Source organism: Carcharodon carcharias, chromosome 6 (assembly GCF_017639515.1).
Source record: "Carcharodon carcharias isolate sCarCar2 chromosome 6, sCarCar2.pri, whole genome shotgun sequence".
Classification (NCBI taxonomy): Eukaryota; Metazoa; Chordata; class Chondrichthyes; order Lamniformes; family Lamnidae; genus Carcharodon; species Carcharodon carcharias.
Window position 1 is genome coordinate 1,319,659 of NC_054472.1, and position 20,969 is coordinate 1,340,627.

The 20,969-nt window shown below is 45.8% G+C and overlaps 1 protein-coding gene across 2 annotated transcripts in view; it reads right to left on the reverse strand.

Moving 5' to 3' along the window:
• Positions 1-894: 894 nt before the first annotated feature.
• Positions 895-20,969, reverse strand: part of LOC121278738 (immunoglobulin lambda-1 light chain-like) — a 48,310-nt gene continuing 28,235 nt past the window's right edge. The window contains exons 3-6 of one of the 2 annotated variants that reach the window (XM_041189118.1): positions 8,908-8,961; positions 5,212-5,535; positions 3,902-3,970; positions 895-1,396 (exon numbers count right to left, since the gene is read on the reverse strand). In XM_041189118.1, the coding sequence (XP_041045052.1) occupies positions 1,254-1,396; positions 3,902-3,970; positions 5,212-5,535; positions 8,908-8,961 (590 nt within the window). In that variant the 3' untranslated portion in view covers positions 895-1,253. Of the gene's footprint in view, positions 1,397-3,901; positions 3,971-5,211; positions 5,536-8,666; positions 8,722-8,907; positions 8,962-20,969 lie in introns of both variants that reach the window. The other variant, XM_041189119.1, reaches the window with a different exon arrangement.

The window sequence follows — 20,969 nt, forward strand, 5'->3', positions numbered from 1 at the left end:
CAGGAAAATTCAGGCTCACGGGCGGTGTCTGCCTCACAGATTCGCGGAGGGAGAGGCGGAAGGAGGGAGGGAGGGACGGAGGGAGCCGGAATAAATTCTTCCACTCGCCGATGCTCAATGTCTCTGATAACAGTGATGCTTGGAGTTTGCCATAATGTTCCCGATAGTTGACAAGGAGACTGAGTTTACAGAAGCAACACCAGTTACTGAGTCGGACACTGGGTTCAGTACTGAGGGAGTGCCGCACTGTCAGAGGATCAGTACTGAGGGAGTGCCGCACTGTCAGAGGGTCAGTATTGAGGGAGTGCCGCACTGTGGGAGGGTCAGTACTGAGAGTGCTGCAATGTCAGAGGGTCAGTACTGAGGGAGTGCTGCACTGTGGGAGGGTCAGTACTGAGGGAGTGCTGCACTGTCAGAGGGTCAGTATTGAGGGAGTGCCACACTGTCAGAGGGTCAGTATTGAGGGAGTGCCACACTGTCGTAGGGTCAGTATTGAGGGAGTGCCACACTGTCAGAGGGTCAGTACTGAGGGAGTGCTGCACTGTCAGACGGTCATGAACTACATAGGTTTTTACAACAATCCCAAAGCTTCATGGTCATTTTTACTGATTTTATCACCAATTGTTTTAAACTCCCTGGATTCTTGGTCCAGGTCTCGTGTCAGTGACATAAGGGCTACACTCCAGTTTCTATATCAGATAGATTTCCTGCTGTGATTGTTACAAGGTCAGGTTGTAATGGTTTGAGTTGAATCCTCACAGGGAGCGAGCTGAAACTATTTGCCATTTGTCTTTGGCATTTCTGTTGTGCTTTTTAAGCCGCGGTCTTTATAGGACATTCATAAATAACTCGGCGATCACTGTCTCGCTGAGAGTAAAGCAGAATAACATCAAATACGTTTGAAAGATGTTTTATTATTGTCAAATTTGCAGAATTTATAACGTAAAGTTACAAGAGAATTATAACAATTTAATTGTAGCAAATTATTCAAAAAAGGCAGCATTGGATTGGACAGTAACAAACACTTAAAAATCAACTAAGGCTACAGAAACAACACATTAATTTGATGAACACAGAGTTAATTATCTGAAGACAGTCTGATCATTATCCACACACGAACCCGAAGATAAACCCCTCTCCTGACAGTTGTAAACTGTTCCTAAACTGACAACATTGAGTATAATCTCTGGGTAGAAACAGGCAAAGGGAGCCAAATAGATCAAAATCTTAAAACAGAGGTCAATGGGTACCGGTTAAAGTGGCTTCTTGGTGTCACGGTACTCCACCCTGTAAAGGACGAAGGAGATGATGCCGCAGTAAACCACGCTCTTCATTAACAGCAGTGTGTATGTAAAGGTAGCTACCTGCAGCGCGTTCAAAGGCGGTTCCGATAGCACTGAGGAAACAAAAAAGACACAAGCTTCTAGTTCATTGCATTTGGGGCTACTAAACATTGAGGATGTGCTGAATGGGAAAGTGAAGTGGGAAAAGCCAATAACGCGCAATGCGGCGAGTAAACAATGCTGGTGCAAAGCCCGGAATCTGGGATTGTTCATAAAGTGTCTGTAGTAATTATGTTAACAATCCACTATCTAATTCTGTTCAGCACCGGATTGTCAGTAAACCCTTGATTTAAATCGGACTATCAGTTTATAATTGCTACTAAATCCTGGGGACTACTTTAGGATTCCGGAATAAATTGTCCTTTTCAGTTTTTTTCTAGTTCACTTCAATCCAGGGAATAAATTCAGACATAAAGGAATAAGATATTGGATTGTACAGCAGGCGATTCTCACCCCTAAAGAGGAAGAGCGTTTTATATTGGGATGCAGCCTGAACACTAACCGTCTTTTCTCGGCAAAGTTGCCATTAGATAGGAGTATTGTTAATTCTCGCCCATTCCGATCTTCCGCAAGATGATGCTGGGGTTTCTTGGAATTTACAGATTATTTACAGCTCAGAAACAGACCATTCGACCCAACTACTCCATGGCGGTGTTTAGGCTCCACACCTCTCTTCATCTCACCATCAATATGAGCTTCTATTCCCTTCTCCCTCATTCACTTATCTAGATTTCCCTTTCACGGTACCAATGCTACTCATCTCCACTACTCCTCGTGGTGGCGAATTTCATATTCTAACCACCCTGTTGATAAAGACATTTCACCTGAATTCCCTAATAGATTTATTAGTGACTATCTTATATTATGTTCTCAGCAAGTGGAAACATCTCTACGTCTACCCTATCAAATCTTTTCAACGTCTTAAAGGTCTCTATTAGATTACCCCTCGACCCTTTTCTTTCCTAGAGATAAAGATCTCCAGCCTGTTCAATCTTCCCTGATAGGTATAACCTCTCAATTCTGATCTCCTATTAATTCAGTCCCTCCACATTTTTTTTAAATAAAGTGGAGACCAGGACTGTGCACAGTAGTCCGTGTGGTCTAACCAAGTTTCAATACAAGTTTACCAAAACTTCTCTCCTATTCAATTATATCCCTCTGTAAAGAAGATTAGTGCTTTGCTTTCTTATGGTTTTATTAACCCACATTTCTACATTTAGTGACTTTTATATCTGTAGCCTCTGATCACTACATTCCTTTACCCCACTTCCACAAATATGTTACGAGGATTATGCGGTCTTTGTAACCTTCCTATTAAAATGTACAATTTCACACTTATCTATATGAAAGTTTATTTTCCAAATACATGCTCATTCTGCAAGTTTAATGGCGTCTTCCTGTAACTTATCACAGTTCTCCTCTATATTAACTACACGAGCTCCCCACTGCTCTCCACCCACTCCCCTGCCCTGCTACCTTCAGGGATCTGTGGATATGCACACCAATGTCCCTCTGATCTTCAGCACTTTCCAGGGCCCTGCCATTCATAGTATAATCCCTTGCCTTGTTAGCCCTCCCCAAGTGCATTACCTCATACGTCTCCGGGTTGAATTCCACTTGCCACTGCTCTGTCCACTTTTGATATCCTCCTGCAGTTTACAGCAATCCTCCTCACCATTTAGCACCCTAACAATTTTCGTGTCATCTGCGAGCTTCTGGATCATACTCCCCACCCCCCACCCCCAACCCCCTTATATTTAAATCCAAATAATTTTTGTACACCACAAACAGCAAGAGCCCCAGTACTGAGCCCTAAAGAACCCCACTGGAAACAGATTTCCAGTCACAGAAACATTCCTTTACCAACACCCTCTGCTTCCTGCCTCTCAGTCAATTTTGAATCCAACATGCCACTTTGCCTTAGATCCCATGAGCTCTTAATTTCTCGACCAGTCTGTCATGAGGGACCTTATCAAACCTTGCTAACGTCCATGTAGACCACATCAAATGCATTACCCTTACCAACACTCCTGGTTACCTCCTCAAAAAATTCAATCAAATTTGTCAAACACGACCTTCCTTTAACAAATCCATGCTGACTATCCCGGATTAATCTGCGTTTCTCCAAGTGCAGATATATCCTGTCCCTCAGAATTCTTTCTAGTAACTTCCCCACCACCGAGGTTAGACTGATTGGGCCTGTAATTTCCTGGTCTAATCCTTCCTCCCTTTCTTAATAACGGGACAACATTAGCAGTCCTCTGGCACCTCATCTGTGGCCAGAGAGGGTTTGGAAATTACTGCCAGTTGGATTGAGCTGGGATTGGCATGGGCGAGACGCCAGGTAAAGGCTGCAAGGTCGCCTTCCGTGAAGGGCGTTGCTGGGCCAGTTGAGTTTTTTCTAATAATGCGGCAGTTTCCCCTGCACATTTTTCTGCTGTCGACCAGATTTACTGAATCAAGATTCCGGATGGCTCCCTGGGTTTAATTGTTTCAACAGTGGAACCTGCCCCAGGCCTGTGGAGACGCTGCATGAATTGTTCTCATTGAGAAATTACCTTCAGACGCGTTCTCTGCTGCTTCCGAAACAGGGGGCGGACACGTGGGAGCTGAAGGTTTTTTCATATCTACAGAAGAGGAAAGAAAGACAGAAGCATAGATTAGAAACAATCCGAAAATTCAGCGATGTTGTGGCTGGTGATAGGGAATAAGAACATAAACCAGGTGTCCATGTGGAGTAAGGCAGTCTGTCCATTTGACAGTGCCTTCAGTAAGTGAAGGATGTGTGCGGTGCTCGGAATCTCATGAGCAGAGAGCTCTGCTCTATAAGGAGTTTAAAGCGTACGAAGATAATGATTTTCTGCAGTTAAACCACTGGCTGTAACACATTCCGTATTCTCACAGTAAATGTTTCCGTTCTCAGCCCCATCAGGATTTCAGTACAGAATATACCGAGTACCTAGAGTTTAACAGGGATCGGGTTGCCCCAGTTTACTCTCCGCATCTTGACATGTTTGATGCCCAAACTCCATTTCACTGAGAGAAAAGCAGGAAAGCGCTTTCCCCTTCCCGTATTGCACTAGGAAGCCTTCCCAGTTTGCGCCGTTTGGAGTTGCAGCGGACCTTCCGCCGAGTTTACGCGGACCACCGGGAAACCCCGTGGAAATTCCAATTTTCCGCTTTAGTGAAAGTTTATCAAGTTTTTAAATTCTAGAACTGGTAGTTTTAGTCTCAAGTATGAGAGTATCTGTCGGGTGATGCTGCCTGAGTGCGGGATTTGAACAAGAGTCACATTTACAACATAAATACTGAGGTGAATAAACGTTTTGACGTCTGATGCCATAACTTGTCCTAAATATGCATCAATATTTCTATTAAACGGCTTTAGATACAGAACGTGTTCCTAGTTCCGTAAATAAAAAAAAAACTGAATAAAGAATGGTATGATTCCGCTGGGACTCTGCAATTGGATCTGTGGAGGGCACGAAACTCCGGGTGAGTTAGATAACCGAGTGAGAAAGCGGATCTAAGGGACAGGAGCGAGAAGACTTTAATCGATTGAACCTCTTCTATATCAGATAGTTATAACAGACTTCATCATTATACATCCTGCTGATGTAGGCGGCTATTGACCGACTGCTGCTTTTCAACTAAGGCTCTTGTTAAGAGCAATGGAAATGTTTTGAACGGGTCCAAGTCTAAGAACACACATTGATGGGAAAGCTGACTGATACTGAATGAGGTTGTTCCTAAACTCAGGGGTGATAGTTCAGGGGAGGTGGTGGGTGGGGGGCCGGGGGTGGGGGGTTGGTTGTTGATGGGAATCTGCTTTAACCGGAGGAGCCGATGGGAGTTATTGAGCACGTACCGGTTTTATAGTCCTTGTTGATCATTGCAGTCCCTGAGCCTCCTTCATGGTCCGCTTTGCAGTTGATATTCTTGCTTTCCCACTGGAGCTCGGTGACTTCCAGGCGGCTGATCACCGAGTAAGCATCGTTCCCCTGTTTCACCACTGGGTCTGTGAACACTCTTTCCTCTCTAGCTTTCCCCTCACCATCGATTGTCCACTCAACTCTGATGACCTCGGGGAAGAATCCAGTCAGGAGACAGACCACCAAGGCTTTTTTCTTACTCTTCATTTCCGTGGAATTGGGTGGGAAAAGGCGAATTGTTGGTTTCACAGCAAGTTTGTCTGATTTAAAAAAAAAATCAAAAGAGATTTCTATAAACCTTTCCGCTAAAGACAGGTTTAATTTACAACAACACACAGCTGGCCACAGATTTGCCGGAAGAGAAATACTTGCTCGATCTCTGTGACTTCTTGCAACCCGAGACGTATTTTTGGAGTTTAGTTGGGATTTCCGATGTTTGTTAAAGTTCAAAGCAACCGGGATCCAGGAGAGGAGAAGTGGGGGGTTGCGGGGGGGTGGGGGGGGGGTGGTTTGCGGGGAAGTACGGGAGAGGGAGTGGATAAGAAGAGAGGGGAAGGTAAGGAAAGGAGGAGGGGAGAGGGGAGAAAAGGAGAGAAAGGAGAGGTGAGAAGATGGGAAAGGAGGGGAGGGTGGGAGAGGAGGTGAGAGAGGAAGAAAGGGAAAGGAGAGGAGAAGATGAAGAGATGGCGGAATAAGAGGCGAGAGGGGGGAAGGAGGGAGAGGGGAGTATGGAAGAGGAGAGGGGAGGGGACTTTGATGGGAAAGGTGAACAGTTTGTGGCGGTTCATGCGATCAGTTTACATTGAACTGGGGTCAGACTCCAGATCTCTTCACTCACAAATGAACGTGTTCTGAGGCATTTCAGAAGAGAAACTGGGGAAATTGGGGTTATTTTCCTTGGAGCAGAGAAGTTTACAGGGAGATTTAATGAAGGTATTCAAAATTAGGAGGGTATTGATAGAGTAAATAAGAAAAGCCCGCACAGTAAACAGGGAGGCCAATAATACCAGAGTTCAGGGAGATGTGGAGTGACTGGGAAATGGCAGATACATGCACACAGTGAAGTGTGGAGTGACTGTTATTTGTAGGAAGAATGAGCGAGGAAATGGTCCAATTTTAAATTATGAAGGGTTTTGAGAGTCAATGAGGGGGTTAAATGGTGTCGAAGGACAGATAACCAGGTGCAGGGACCACAAGTGGGTTTAAAAGTTACACAGCAAGTTGTCCTGATCTGTAAACACTGCTTGGAAGAATGGGAGGAACTGATTCACTGAATGTGTATTTATAAAGGAGAAGATTGCAAAGCTATGTGGAAAGAGCAGAGAGTGGGACTAATTGGATAGCTCTTTCAAAGAGGGAGCACAGACCCGATGGGCCGAATGATCTTCTGCCTTGCTGCATCATTCTAAGATTCTCCATAACTCTCTCAGAGTTTTGTTTCTCTGTCTGCTCTCTTTCTAAGACAGTAATGTCAGTAATACCAAGTAACCCGGTTCTCCTTGTTAGGGACTAGCTAACTTATCTGAAACCGGCGATGCTTTAATTCAAGGAGAATGCTCATGAATAATCCGTAACTGTAAAAATCTACTCGCTCAAGTAATGGGAACGAACCTGAATTAAATCTCTAAGATAAAAGCAAAATCCTGCGGATGCTGGAAATCTGAAATAAGAACAGAAAACGCTGGAAAAACTCACCTGCGGAGAGAGAGAAACAGAATGAACGCTTTGAGTCCAATATGACCCTTTCTCAGACTCAGACACACTCCAAACGTTAACTCTCTCTCCGCAGGTGAGTTTTTCCAGCGTTTTCTGTTTTTATTTCGGAACTAGGTCTCGATTTCCTTGTGTGGATGGTTATGCAGTCGCTGCCGGTCGGGTGTTCGGGTCCCGCCGCCTCTCTGGTGGGGAGGGGGGTGCAGCCGAACAGCACAGACTCCCCTCCCCGCGGGCCTCCCACATCAACTAGCCCGAGGTTTCAGCCAGTGAATAACTCCTAAACCACAGAGTTAGCAAATTCCAAACTGCCTGGCCCTTTCGCTTTTGTTCTCAATGTTGTTCCAGAATAGCACCAATGGAATGTCGAGAGTTTGTAAGGACAGTAACATCACAAATTCACTCTGCTCCCTTATTCCTATTGTCCAGAATCGTGACTGTTTCTGTGTGGAATCCGGACTCCAAACTGGTTCCCTCATTGACCCTCAGCTTCCGCTAAATCTCCCCGGATTCTGCACTTGCTATTCCCAACCAATTAAAGACACCAATCGGTATCAGGGCCCGGCTGTTCCTCACGCTGCACAGGACAGAATGCAAACATCACCACCTCCCCCCCCACCCCCACCACCACCACCACCCCCCTCCCCACCCCCCGTGTTAAGCGCTGGATCTGGAGAGTCATTGGCCATCAGCAGCTTAACCTCAACGCCGAAAGCAGAATCTGCTGATCGGTTTGGAAAACCGGCCAGGCCGCTGGGGGAGACTAGACTTGGCTCAGATAAAGATTCAGACTCACCTGTTACAATGAGTTTGGTCCCAGAGCCGAATTGTACACCTCTATAGCCACGGTGGTACACGACTGTTCAAAATCTTCACTGGAAGCAGCGGTGAGTCTTACTGCCACCATTAATTATTACTATCACTATTAACTATCATTATTAATTATCACTATTAACTATTACCGCCTCTGTGAACTGTCTCTGTCTCTATAAACTGTCACCATCTTTATTGGTATTATTACCTCTATGAATTATGACGGTTTCTCCTCATTATCTAACTGACTTTTAAATGTTTTCCCTCAATAAACATCACAGATTTCTCAGAGTTACTGTAATAATCGGGAAGTTTTTGCCAGAACCAGATTAGCCCGGTACTTGTGTACACCCTTCACCCTGAGCCGCGGTATGTCTGACATGAACCTTGGTAAAAGCCATTCCGATCACAAAGCATGAAAATATCTGCCGGTGAGAGGTCCGGGATGATGCACTGAATGAGTCAATAAATGCAGCAAACTTCCCAGTGCAGAACGACTTTTCATGTAAAGTGCTCTTTACCCCTCCTTAACCGTTATTAACTCACCTGTAACTATTAGTTTAGTCCCGGTTCCGAAAAGCTTTTTACCAGACCACAGTGACACAACACCGTACAAAAACCCTTCCACCACCCCATCTTCAGAGAGCCTGATTTACGGGAACTCTGACCGAGAACATGGGTGTCGGTACCAGCACGGTGTAAACACACCTTCGGACACACACCCGACAATATAAAGTGCCTCAGTGAACATCCAAACTCTCACTAAGTACTGGGCTGACTGCCCGAGACACCCGCTGATATTTATTGAAATAGATCTTCCCGAACCGTTTCCTTAAACCCAGCATGAAATTCAGCTCAAACTCACCTGAAACGATGAGCCGAGTCCCAGAGCCGAATATCACTTTCCAGCTACCAGAGGTGACACTGTGTTATATCACAGTACAAGAACCAGGCCGGGTACCGAGCCGACCCCACAGCTTCTCCCACCCCCCACACAGGCACTAACCCTGCACCCACCCAGAAACTATCCACCCCGCTCCCGGTTATTCGGTATCTCGAGTGTATTAGTGTATTTACACACCCCTCCTCTCACACTGAAGTCTCACCTGTGACAATGAGTTTAGTCCCGGTGCCGAAGACTTTCACATATGCGTAGCCTGCTGAGCACAGTGCTGCAGCCCCTAACAATAACCCCGCTTCCTCACCACACACTCTCCCAGTCAAAGGCACAACTTCACAGTAACCACACAGCAACTTCTGGCAAATTCTCAGTGCCAAACATCATCCCCACCTCAACTGACCCGACCGGATTCAGACAGGCCGGATCTAACCTGGACTCACCGAGACCCGGACTCCCTCTTCCTGAACGCATTCTGACTCGGGCGCACTTAAGTATCGATAAGGTAACCAGCATAAGATTTTGGCTGATTTCAGAGCAAACTTATGGTTTCTCCTCGGTGTTCTCCCTATATTGTTACCTGTTTCACACTTTAGACATCAAACTGCTGAGGGTTTGTGAACCCCAACTTCTGACTTGAACCAACTCCAATATCGCACCCACTGACCCACTGCTCTCCACTCTTTGCCCACCACCTGGTACACCTAGAGTTGTGGGGTGCTGGTTACAGATTAGTATATCTTAAACAAGTCTCCCTAGCCTTCAGTAGGTTCACTGTAAGTCTTTATTAACTACTGGGACTATTTATTAATATGTCGTTACCAGCACGGTGTAAACACACCTTCGGACACACACCCGACAATATAAAGTGCCTCAGTGAACATCCAAACTCTCACTAAGTACTGGGCTGACTGCCCGAGACACCCGCTGATATTTATTGAAATAGATCTTCCCGAACCGTTTCCTTAAACCCAGCATGAAATTCAGCTCAAACTCACCTGAAACGATGAGCCGAGTCCCAGAGCCGAATATCTTTCTCCAGCTACCAGAGGTGACACTGTGTTATATCACAGTACAAGAACCAGGCCGGGTACCGAGCCGACCCCACAGCTTCTCCCACCCCCCACACAGGCACTAACCCTGCACCCACCCAGAAACTATCCACCCCGCTCCCGGTTATTCGGTATCTCGAGTGTATTAGTGTATTTTACACACCCCTCCTCTCACACTGAAGTCTCACCTGTGACAATGAGTTTAGTCCCGGTGCCGAAGACTTTCTTATCTGCGTAGCCTGCTGAGCACAGTGCTGCAGCCCCTAACAATAACCCCGCTTCCTCACCACACACTCTCCCAGTCAAAGGCACAACTTCACAGTAACCACACAGCAACTTCTGGCAAATTCTCAGTGCCAAACATCATCCCCACCTCAACTGACCCGACCGGATTCAGACAGGCCGGATCTAACCTGGACTCACCGAGACCCGGACTCCCTCTTCCTGAACGCATTCTGACTCGGGCGCGCTTAAGTATCGATAAGGTAACCAGCATAAGATTTTGGCTGATTTCAGAGCAAACTTATGGTTTCTCCTCGGTGTTCTCCCTATATTGTTACCTGTTTCACACTTTAGACATCAAACTGCTGAGGGTTTGTGAACCCCAACTTCTGACTTGAACCAACTCCAATATCGCACCCACTGACCCACTGCTCTCCACTCTTTGCCCACCACCTGGTACACCTAGAGTTGTGGGGTGCTGGTTACAGATTAGTATATCTTAAACAAGTCTCCCTAGCCTTCAGTAGGTTCACTGTAAGTCTTTATTAACTACTGGGGCTATTTACTCATGTACAGGAAAGGGTACAGGCTAGCATCTGTCTCCATGCTTGGACATTGACCCTGGCTCTGGGTTATATGCCTTCTTACATCACTGAGTGGGCAGTACCATGCACAGTGACACATTAACCCCATACGTGCCAGACTGTTATACTGCACCACTCTCAAGTCTTTATCTAATGATTTTTAAAATTCATTCACAGGATGTGGGCATCTCTGGTGAGACCAACATTTATTGCCCGTCCCTAATTACCCTTGAGAAGGTGGTGATGAGCTGCCTTCTTGAGCCGCTGCAGCCCATCTGGTGTAGGTACACCCACAGTGCTGTTAGGAAGGGAGTTCCAGGTTTTGACCCAGCGACAGTGAAAGAATGACGATATATTTCCAAGTCAGGATGGTGAGTGGCTTGGAGGGGAACTTCCAGGTGGTGGTGTTTCCATCTATCTGCTGCTCTTGTCCTTCTAGATGGTAGTGGTCGTGGGTTTGGAAGGTCCTGTCAAAGGTGCCTTGGTGAATTCCTGCAGTGCATCTTGTAGATGGTACACACACTGCTGCTACTGTGCGTCAGTGGTGGAGGGAGTGAATGTTTGTGGATGTGGTGCCAATCAAGCAGACTGCTTTTTCCTGGATGGTGTCAAGCTTCTTGAGTGTTGTGGGAGCTGCACTCATCCAGGCAAGTGGAGACTATTCCATCACACTCCTGACTTGTGCCTTGTAGATGGTGGACAGGCTTTGGGGAGTCAGAAAGTGAGTTGCTCATTGCAGGGGAGGTGCTGATGTAATTATATTGTCACTGGTTGAGTAATGCAGACACCCAGGGTAATGCTTTGGGGACCTGGGTTCAAACCCCACATCAGATGGTGAAATTTAAATTCAATAAATATCTGGAACTAAGAGTCAATGATGACCATGAGACCATTGTCGATTGTTGTAAAAACCCATCTGGTTCACTAATGTCCTTTAGGGAAGGAAATCTGCTGTCCTTATCTGGTCTGGCCTACATGTGACCCAGACCTACTCTTAAAAATGACCCCTGAATGAGGGAAATTAGGGGTGGGCAATAAATGCTGGCCTAGCCAGTAATGCCAACATTTCATGAATGAATTAAAAAAAAAGGATTCCTAGCCTCTGACCTGCTCATGTAGCCACAGGATATGGCTAAAACCCAGGATGTGGATAGTGGGAGGTTCAGCGATGGTAATGCCATTGGACGTCAAAGGGTGATGCTTAGATTCTCTCTTGTTGGAGATGGTCATTGCCTGGTACTTCTGTGACACAAATGTTACTTGTCACTTGTCAGCCTAAGCCTGGATATTGTCCTGGTCTTGCTGCATTTGGACATGGGCTGCTTCAGTATCTGAGGAGTCATGAATGGTGCTGAACATTGTGCAATCATCAGCGAACATCCCCACTTCTGACCTTATGATGGAAGGAAGGTCATTGTTGAAGCAGCTGAAGATGGTTGGGCTGAGGACACTACCCTGAGGAACTCCTGCAGTGATGTCCTGGAGCTGAGATGATTGATCCCCAACATCCACAACCAACTTCCTTCGTGCTAGGTATGATTCCAACCAGCAGAGAATTCTGCCCCTGATTCTCACTGACTCCAGTTTTGCTTGGGCTCCTTGATACCATATTTGGTAAAAGGCGGCCTTGATGTCAAGGGCAGTCACTCTCACCTCACCTCGGGAATTCAGCTCTTTTGTCCATGTTTGAAGCAAGGCTGGAATGAGGTCAGTATTTGGAGTGTATTTGGAGTTACACTAGTTTACTTTGTCTTACATTGTTATCAGTCCCATATACTTACATTGTTGCTACTGCATTATCACTATTTCTACATTATCACTATTTCTACACTATCACTAATTCTACGTTATCACTATTACTAAAATAACACTATTTTTACATTATCACTACCCTATTCCAACCCATCCCCACTCACCTACCTTCAAGTCATTGAATTTACAGGTTCAGATGCTCTGGTGGCCTCATAGCCCTTCCAGATTACTATACAGAGTTAAGATGAGTGTGTGGGATAGGGATAGGGGAAGGATTAGGGTGAGAATGAGGGTTTGTATTTATGTGAGGGTTAAAGTGAGAGTGAGGTTAGAGTTAGATTTGGATTAGAGTTAATGTTCAGGTTAGCAATTGGGTTAAGTCGAGAGTCAGGGTTAGGGTTACCATGGGTCCTGGAGCTGATAGTATCTGCAATTCATTCCACAGTGAGCTCTGATTTCAATTATAACATTGTACTATCATATTACTTAGAAGGAAGTCATTTGGCACATTATGCCTGTGTCTGCTCTTTGAAAGCACCTTCCAATTTACACTCTCTGATTCCAGAGAATGGTGGATTGTGACTGTCAATCTGATGGCAAAATAATTTCATAAAGGAGCCTGAGAAGCTCAATGGCTCCATGTTTACTCCATTTTCTCAGATGATTGTGAAAACTTGGACTGCAATTATTTTCATGCTAAACATGGGTTAGTTTTAATTGAACCTGGCATCAGGAATCTCATGGGGGTTGAAGCAATATTGAGTTCACCTGCCACCCAGTTTTAGTGTATAGGGTGGGTTTAAAACCAGTTGTTCCTCTTGATTCAGTGGATTTCTTGTCTAATGAGTTAGGTTAAAATTACTCAACAGTTGCAAAGCTGTACAATATCAGAGCACTGCACTCTGCTAAGGAAATGTAGGGACTTAACAACTATCACAGTACAAGCTGTTTTATTTTTACTCATTCATGGGATGTGGGTGTCAAAGGCCAACATTTATTGCCCATTCCTATTTGCTCTTGAGAAGATGGTGATGTGCTGCCTTCCTGTTAGTTTAGAAGCACATACGAGGAGCAACATTAGGTGCACCTAAAAATGCAGGACCAATCTAGTGAAGCTACAACACAAGACTACATGTATGTTAAGCAGTGGAAGCAGCATGCTATAGTCAAAGCTAAACATTGGGATCCCCAGGTCCAGATGATTTGTGTCCCAGACTGCTGAGGGAGGCAAGGGAGGAGATCGCAGGGGCCCTGACCCAAATTTTTAATTCCTCTCTGGCCACGGGAAAGGTGCCAGAGGACTGGAGAACAGCTAATGTGGTTCCGCTATTTAAGAAGGGTTGTAGAGATAAGCCAGGGAACTACAGGCAGTGAGTCTCACGTCAGTGGTAGGGAAACTATTGGAGAAAATTCTGAAGGAGAGTATCTATCTCCACTTGGAGAGGCAAGGTTTGATCAGGGATAGTCAGCATGGCTTTGTCAGAGGGAGGTCATGCCTAACAAATGTGATTGAATTTTTTGAGGAGGTGACCAGGTGTGTAGATGAGGGTAGTGCAGTTGATGTAGTTTATATGGATTTCAGCAAAGCCTTTGACAAGGTCCCACATGGGAGACTCATAAAGAAGGCAAAGGCTCATTGGATACAGGGTAATTTGATAAGGTGGATTCAAAATTGGCTTAGTTGTAGGAGGCAGAGGGTGATGACAGAAGGATGCTTTAGTTCCTGGAAGCCAGTGTCCAGTGGCATACCACTGGGATCTGTGCTGTGTGCCCTATTATTTGTCAATTATATAAACGACATAGATGACTATGTGGGGGTTAGGATTAGTATGTTTGCGGATGACACAAAGATTGGCCGGGTGGTTAACAGTGAGATTGAGTGTTATGGGATACAGGAAGATATAGACAGGATGGTCAAATGAGCAGATAAGTGGCAAATGGAATTTAACCCTGAAAAATGTGAGGTGATACACTTTGGAAGGAATAATTTGAGAGGGAAGTATTCAATGAACAGCATGGCACTAGGAAGTTCTGAGGAGCAAAGGGACCTTGGCATGTGTGTTCGTGGATCTCTGAAGGTGGAGGAGCATGTTAGTGGGGTGGTGAAAAAGGCATATGGCATACTTGTCCATATACTTGTCCAGTAGGGAGGTCATGTTGGAGTTGTCTAGAACCTTAGTGAGGCCACAGCTGGAGTACTGTGTGCAGTTATGGTCGTCACATTATAGGAAGGATGTGATTGCACTGGAGGGGGTGCAGAGGAGATTCACCAGGATGTTGCCTGAGATGAAACATTTAAGTTATGAAGAGAGGTTGGATAGAATTGGGTTGTTTTCATTGGAGCAGAGAATACTGAGGGGCGACCTGATCGAGATGTACAAGATTATGAGGGGCATGGACAGGGTGGATAGGGAACAGCTGTTCCCCTTAGTTGGAGGGTCAGTCACAAGGGGGCATAAGTTCAAGGTGAGGGGCAGGAGGTTTAGGGGGGATGTGAGGAAAAACTTTTTTACCCAGAGGGTGGTGACGGTCTGGAATGCGCTGCCTGGGAGGGTGGTGGAGGCGGGTTGCCTCACATCCTTGAAAAAGTACCTGGATGAGCACTTGGCACGTCATAACGTTCAAGGCTATGGGCCAAGTGCAAGTAAATGGGATTAGGTAGGTAGGCCAGGTGTTTCTCATGTGTCGGTGCAGACTCAATGGGCCGAAGGGCCTCTTCAGTGCTGTGTGATTCTGTGAAAAATGTTTGCTTTCATCCCTTTCAGTCAAACAAAGCACTGTTAGGTAGTGACAATGAAGGGTTGGCAATACAGTTCCAAATCATAATGTTGCCTGACTTGGAGGGAAACTTGCAGGTGCTGGTAGCCCCAAGTGCCTGCTACCTTTGTCCTTCTAGGCAGTTTTCTACATTGCCAGGTAGATGCCAGTGTTATACCATTACAGGAACAGTTTGGAAAAAATTGTGGTTCATAGCCTATGCTGTATTCAATGTGCTCAGCTGCTTCTTAATATTACATAGAGTGAATCAAATTGGTGTACACTGACACCTTTGATGCTGGAGACCTCAGGAAGAGGCTAAGATGGATCATCCACTCAGCATTTTTGGCAGAAGATTGTTGCAAATGCTTCAGCCTTGTCTTTTACACTGATGTGCTGGACTCTGCTAAGTTTGAGGATGAGAATGTTCGTGGATCCTATGCCTCCAATTAGCTGTTAATGCTGAGCCTTGTCTTTTGTACTCACATGCTGGGCTCTTCCTGTAATTTATTTAATTATCTGCCACTATTCATCATTAGAAATTGCAAGACTGTAGAGTTTTGATCTGTTCTGTTGTTGTGGGATTGTTTAGCTTTGTCTATAGCATGCTGCTTCCACTGTTTAACATACATGTAGTCTTGTGTTGTAGCTTTACTAGACTGATCCTGCATCTATAGGTGCACCTAGTGTTGCTCCTAGTCTGTGCTTCTAAATTCCATATTGAACAGTTTTGATCATTTAGCTTGATGGAAATGATAGAATGAGGAATATGCAGGACATTAAATCACAGATTGTGGTGGAATCCAATTCAGCTGCTACTGATGGCCCACAGCACCTCATGGATACCCACTTTTTGAGTGCTAGATCTATTCTGAGTCGATCTCATTTAGCACAGTGGCAGTGCCGCACAACGCAATGGAGGATGTCCCCCATCTGAAGACGGTATTGTGCAGTGATCATTCTGATCAATGTTGTCATGGATAGGTATCTCTTTCATTGGTAGGGTCAAGTTCAAGTAGTTTATTTCCTTGTGTTTTGTTCTTTCACTACCTGCTGCAAGCCCAGTCTGGAAGCTTTGTCCTTCAGGACTCTTGTCAGTCCAATTAGTAGCGGTGCTACTGAGTCATAGAATCATAGAGTTATTCAGATACTGAAGGAGGTTATTCAACCCATTGAGTCCATTGGCTCTCTGTAGAGCAACCAGTCCCATTCCCCTGCAATATTGTGAGCAATTTTGGGCCCCGTATCTCAGGAAGGATGTGCTGGCCCTGGAGAGGGTCCAGAGAAGGTTCACGAGAATGATCCAAGGAATGAAAGGCTTAACATATGAGGAACGTTTGAGGACTCTGGGTCTCTACTCAATGGAGTTTAGAAGGATGAGGGGGGACCTGATTGAAACTTACAGAATACTGAAAGGCCTGGATAAAGTGGACGTGGGGAAGATGTTTCCATTAGTAGGAGAGACTAGGACCTGAGGGCACAGCCTCAGAGTAAAGGGAAAACCTTTTAGAACAGAGATGAGGAGAAACTTCTTTAGCCAGAGAGTGGTGAATCTATGGAATTCATTGCCACAGAAGGCTGTGGAGGCCAGGTCATTGAGTGTATTTAAGACTGAGACAGATAGGTTCTTGATTGGTAAGGGGATACAAGGTTACAGGGAGAAGGCGGGAGAATGGGGTTGAGAAACTTATCAGCCATGATTGAATGGCAGAGCAGACTCGATGGGCTGAATGGCCTAATTTATGCTCCTATGTCTTATGGTCTTATGGTCTATCCTTGTAGCATTGGCTCTCTGCACTTAGGAAAGCTAATAGAATATTTTCATTCTTTGTGAGGGGAATTGTGAGATCAAAAAAGAGGTGTTAGGCATCTTGAAGAATATTAAGGTGGATAAGTCCCCAGGGCCAGATGGGATTTACCCCAGAGTACTGAGGCAGGCAAGGGAGGAGATTGCTGGGGCCTTGACAGAAATCTTTGTATCCTCACTGGCTACGGGTGAGGTCCTAGAGGACTGGAGAATGGCCAATGTTGTTCCATTGTTTAAGAAGGGTAGCAGGGATAATCCAGGAAATTACAGGCCGGTGAGCCTTACGTCAGTGGTAGGGAAATTATTGGAGAAGATTCTTCATGACAGGATTTACTACTATTTGGAAGCAAATGGGCATATTAGTGAAAGTTAGCATGGTTTTATGAAGGGGAGGTCGTGTCTCACTAACTTGATCGAGTTTTTCGAGGAAATGACAAAGATGATCGACGATGGAAGGGCATTGGATGTTATATACATGGATTTCAGTAAGGCCTTTGACAAGGTCCCTCATAGCAGACTGGTACAGAAGGTAAAGTCACATGGGATCAGAAGTGAGCTGGTAGGATGGATACAGAATTGGCTTGGTCATAGAGGTCAGAGGGTAGCAGTGGAAGGTTGCTTTTCTGAATGGAGAGCTGTGACTAGTGGTGTTCCGCAGGGATCAGTGCTGGGACCTTTGCTGTTTGTGGTGTCCATAAATGATTTGGAGGAAAATGTAACTGGGCTAATTAGTAAGTTTGCAGATGAGACTAAGGTTGGAGGAGTTGCAGATAGTGAAGAGGATTGTCAAAGGATACAACGGGATATAGATCGGTTGAAGACTTGGGTGGAGAAATGGCAGATGGAGTTTAATCCAGACAAATGCGAGGTAATGCATTTTGGAAGGTCTAATATAGGCAGGAATTACACAGTAAATGGCAAAACCCTTAAGTGAATCGACGGGCAGAGGGATCTGGGTGTACAGGTCCACAGATCACTGAAAGTGGCAACGCAGGTGGATTAGGTAGTCAGGAGGGCATATGGCATGCTTGCCTTCATTGGCAGGGGTATTGAGTATAAAAGCTGGGAAGTCGTGCTGCAGCTGTATAGAACCTTGGTTAGGCCACACTTGGAATATTGCATGCAATTCTGGTCACCACATTACCAGAAGGATATGGAGGCGTTGGAGAGGGTGCAGAGGAGGTTTACCAGGATGCTGCCTGGTCTGGAGGTTATTAGCTATGAGGAGAGGTTGGAGAAACTCGGATTGTTCTCACTAGAGCAATGGAGATTGAGGCGCGACTTGATAGAAGTTTACAAAATTATGAGTGGCATGGACAGAGTAGATAGTCAGAAGCTTTTTCCCAGGGTGGAAGAGTCAATTACTAGGGGACATAGCTTTAAGGTGAGAGGAGAAAACTATAGAGGAGATGTGCGGGGCAAGTTTTTTACGCAGAGGGTAGTGAGTGTCTGGAATTCGCTGCCAGAGGAGGTGGTGGAAGCAGGTACGATAGTGGTGTTTAAGAGGCAGCTTGACAAATACATGAATAGGATGGGAATAGAGGGATACGGACCCCAGAAATGCAAAATGTTTTAGTTTGACGGGCAATATGATCGGCACAGGCTTGGAGGGCCGAAGGGCCTGCTCCTGTGCTGTACTTTTCTTTGTTCTTTGTTCATTCTTTGAATTGATTACAAAAGATTTTGCTACGGTTGTACAGGGCATTGGTGAGACTTCATCTGAAATGTTGTGTACAGTGCTGGTCTCCTTGTTTAAAGAAAGATAGAAATGATTAGAAGCAGGTTTATGAGACTAATACCAGGAATGGGTGAGATGTCTGATGAGGAAAGGTTGGATAGTCTAGGCTTGTATCCACTGGAATTTAGAAGAGTAAGAGGTGACTTAGTTGAAACCTTTAAGATCCTGAGGAGTCTTGACAGGATGGATGTGGAGGGGATGTTTCCTCTTGTGGGAGAGTCTAGAACTAGGGGTCACTGTATAAAAATAAGGGATCACCCATTTAAGTCAGCGATGAGGAGAAATTTCTTCTCAGAGGGTAGTGAGTCTTTGGAACTCTCTTCCTCAAAAGGTGGTGGAAGCAGAGCCTTTGAATATTTTTAAGGCAGAGCTAGATAGATCCTTAATTAACAAGAGGGGGAAAGGTTATCGGGGGTAGGCAGAAATGTGGGGTTGAGGTTACATTCAGATCATCCGCGATTCTATTGAATGGTGGAGCAGGCTCGAGGGGCTGAGTGGCCTACTCCTGCTCCAGCTGTATGTTCATGGGCAGATCACTACTATAAAAATATTGTCATTAATTGAAGAAAAATACAATGACAACAATGTAAATCTGAAAGTAAGAGCCTAATGGCCTGGACTGTGCAACAAAGAAAAGAAAAGGGAGGTCTTTTCTACTCATTCCCTGCCCTTCAGCAGTTCACTGTGTCTTGTCAGTGAGAGCAGATATTGTTGCAAAGGTCAAAGCTGACACTGCAGAGCTCACCTGTTAGAGGTGCAGAGCTCAAGAAGCGCTGCACTGTTAGAGGTGCAGAGCTCAGGAAGCGCTGCACTGTTGGAGGTGCAGAGCTCAGGAAGCACTGCACTGTTAGAGGTGCAGAGCTCAGAAAGCGCTGCACTGTTGGAGGTGCAGAGCTGAGGAAGTGCTGCACTGTTGGAAGTGCAGAGCTCAGAAAGCACTGCACTGTTAGAGGTGCAGAGCTCAGGAAGCGCTGTACTGTTGGAAGTGCAGAGCTCAGGAAGCGCTGCACTGTTGGAAGTGCAGAGCTCAGGAAGCGCTGCACTGTTGGAGGCGCAGAGCTCAGGAAGCGCTGCACTGTTAGAGGTGCAGAGCTCAGGAAGCGCTGCACTGTTGGAAGTGCAGAGCTCAGGAAGCGCTGCACTGTTGGAAGTGCAGAGCTCAGGAAACGCTGCACTGTTAGAGGTGCAGAGCTCAGGAAGCACTGCGCTGTTAGAGGTGCAGAGCTCAGGAAGCACTGCACTGTTAGAGGTGCAGAGCTCAGGAAGCGCTGCACTGTTAGATGTGCAGAGCTCAGGAAGCACTGCACTGTTGGAGGTGCAGAGTTCAGGAAGCGCTGCACTGTTAGAGGTGCAGAGCTCAGGAAGCGCTGCACTGTTAGAGGTGCAGAGCTCAGGAAGCGCTGCACTGTTGGAGGTGCAGAGCTCAGGAAGCACTGCACTGTTAGAGGTGCAGAGCTCAGGAAGCGCTGCACTGTCGGAGGTGCAGAGCTCAGGAAGCGCTGCACTGTTAGAGGTGCAGAGCTCAGGAAGCGCTGCACTGTTGGAGGTGCAGAGCTCAGGAAGCGCTGCACTGTTAGAGGTGCAGAGCTCAGGAAGTGCTGCACTGTTGGAAGTTCAGAGCTCAGGAAACGCTGCACTGTTAGAGGTGCCGTCTTTCAGAAGTGCCATTAAGCTGAAGGAAGCCCCATCCACCCTCTTGGGTGGATGTAAAAGACCCATAGCACTATTTGAGGAAGAGCAGGGGAATTCTCCCTGGTTCCTAGCCAATATTTATTCTCATTCAATGTCACAAGAAACAAGATTATATTGGTATCATCATATTGCTGAGGTTTGCTAAATGCAAGTTAACTACTGCATTTCCTACATCACAACAAGACATCTCATCTTTAAAAAGTACCTCACTGGCTGTAAAGCGCTTCAAGATGTCTGATGGTTGTGAAAGGTGCTATTGAAATGCAAGTCTTCCTTATTTTTTTAATTCCCAATTTCATTAACACATGACAGATCTCAGTGACATCCCTTCCTAGTGAGTCTCATCCGACTGATATCCTGCCTCTCTGTCAGCCTCGCATGGCCAACTTGAGACTTAATCACTTGAGAACTCATTTTCAGTGTGGAAGCAAGCCATCCTCGACCCCGAGGGACAGCCTAAGAGGGAGAAGAGAGGCCCACTGCTGAGGATGCGCTTGGTGTCACTGTTACACGTTCCACACCTTCTGTACTCCCAACCCACACTCTCATTCCCCATCATTTCTTGCTGCCCCATCTATCAAAATTCATCAGTGGTCACTAGTCTGTGCTGTGGATTTATCAGTTGTTCTCCAGCTTATGCTTGGGATGCTTGGTTGTCACAGCAGT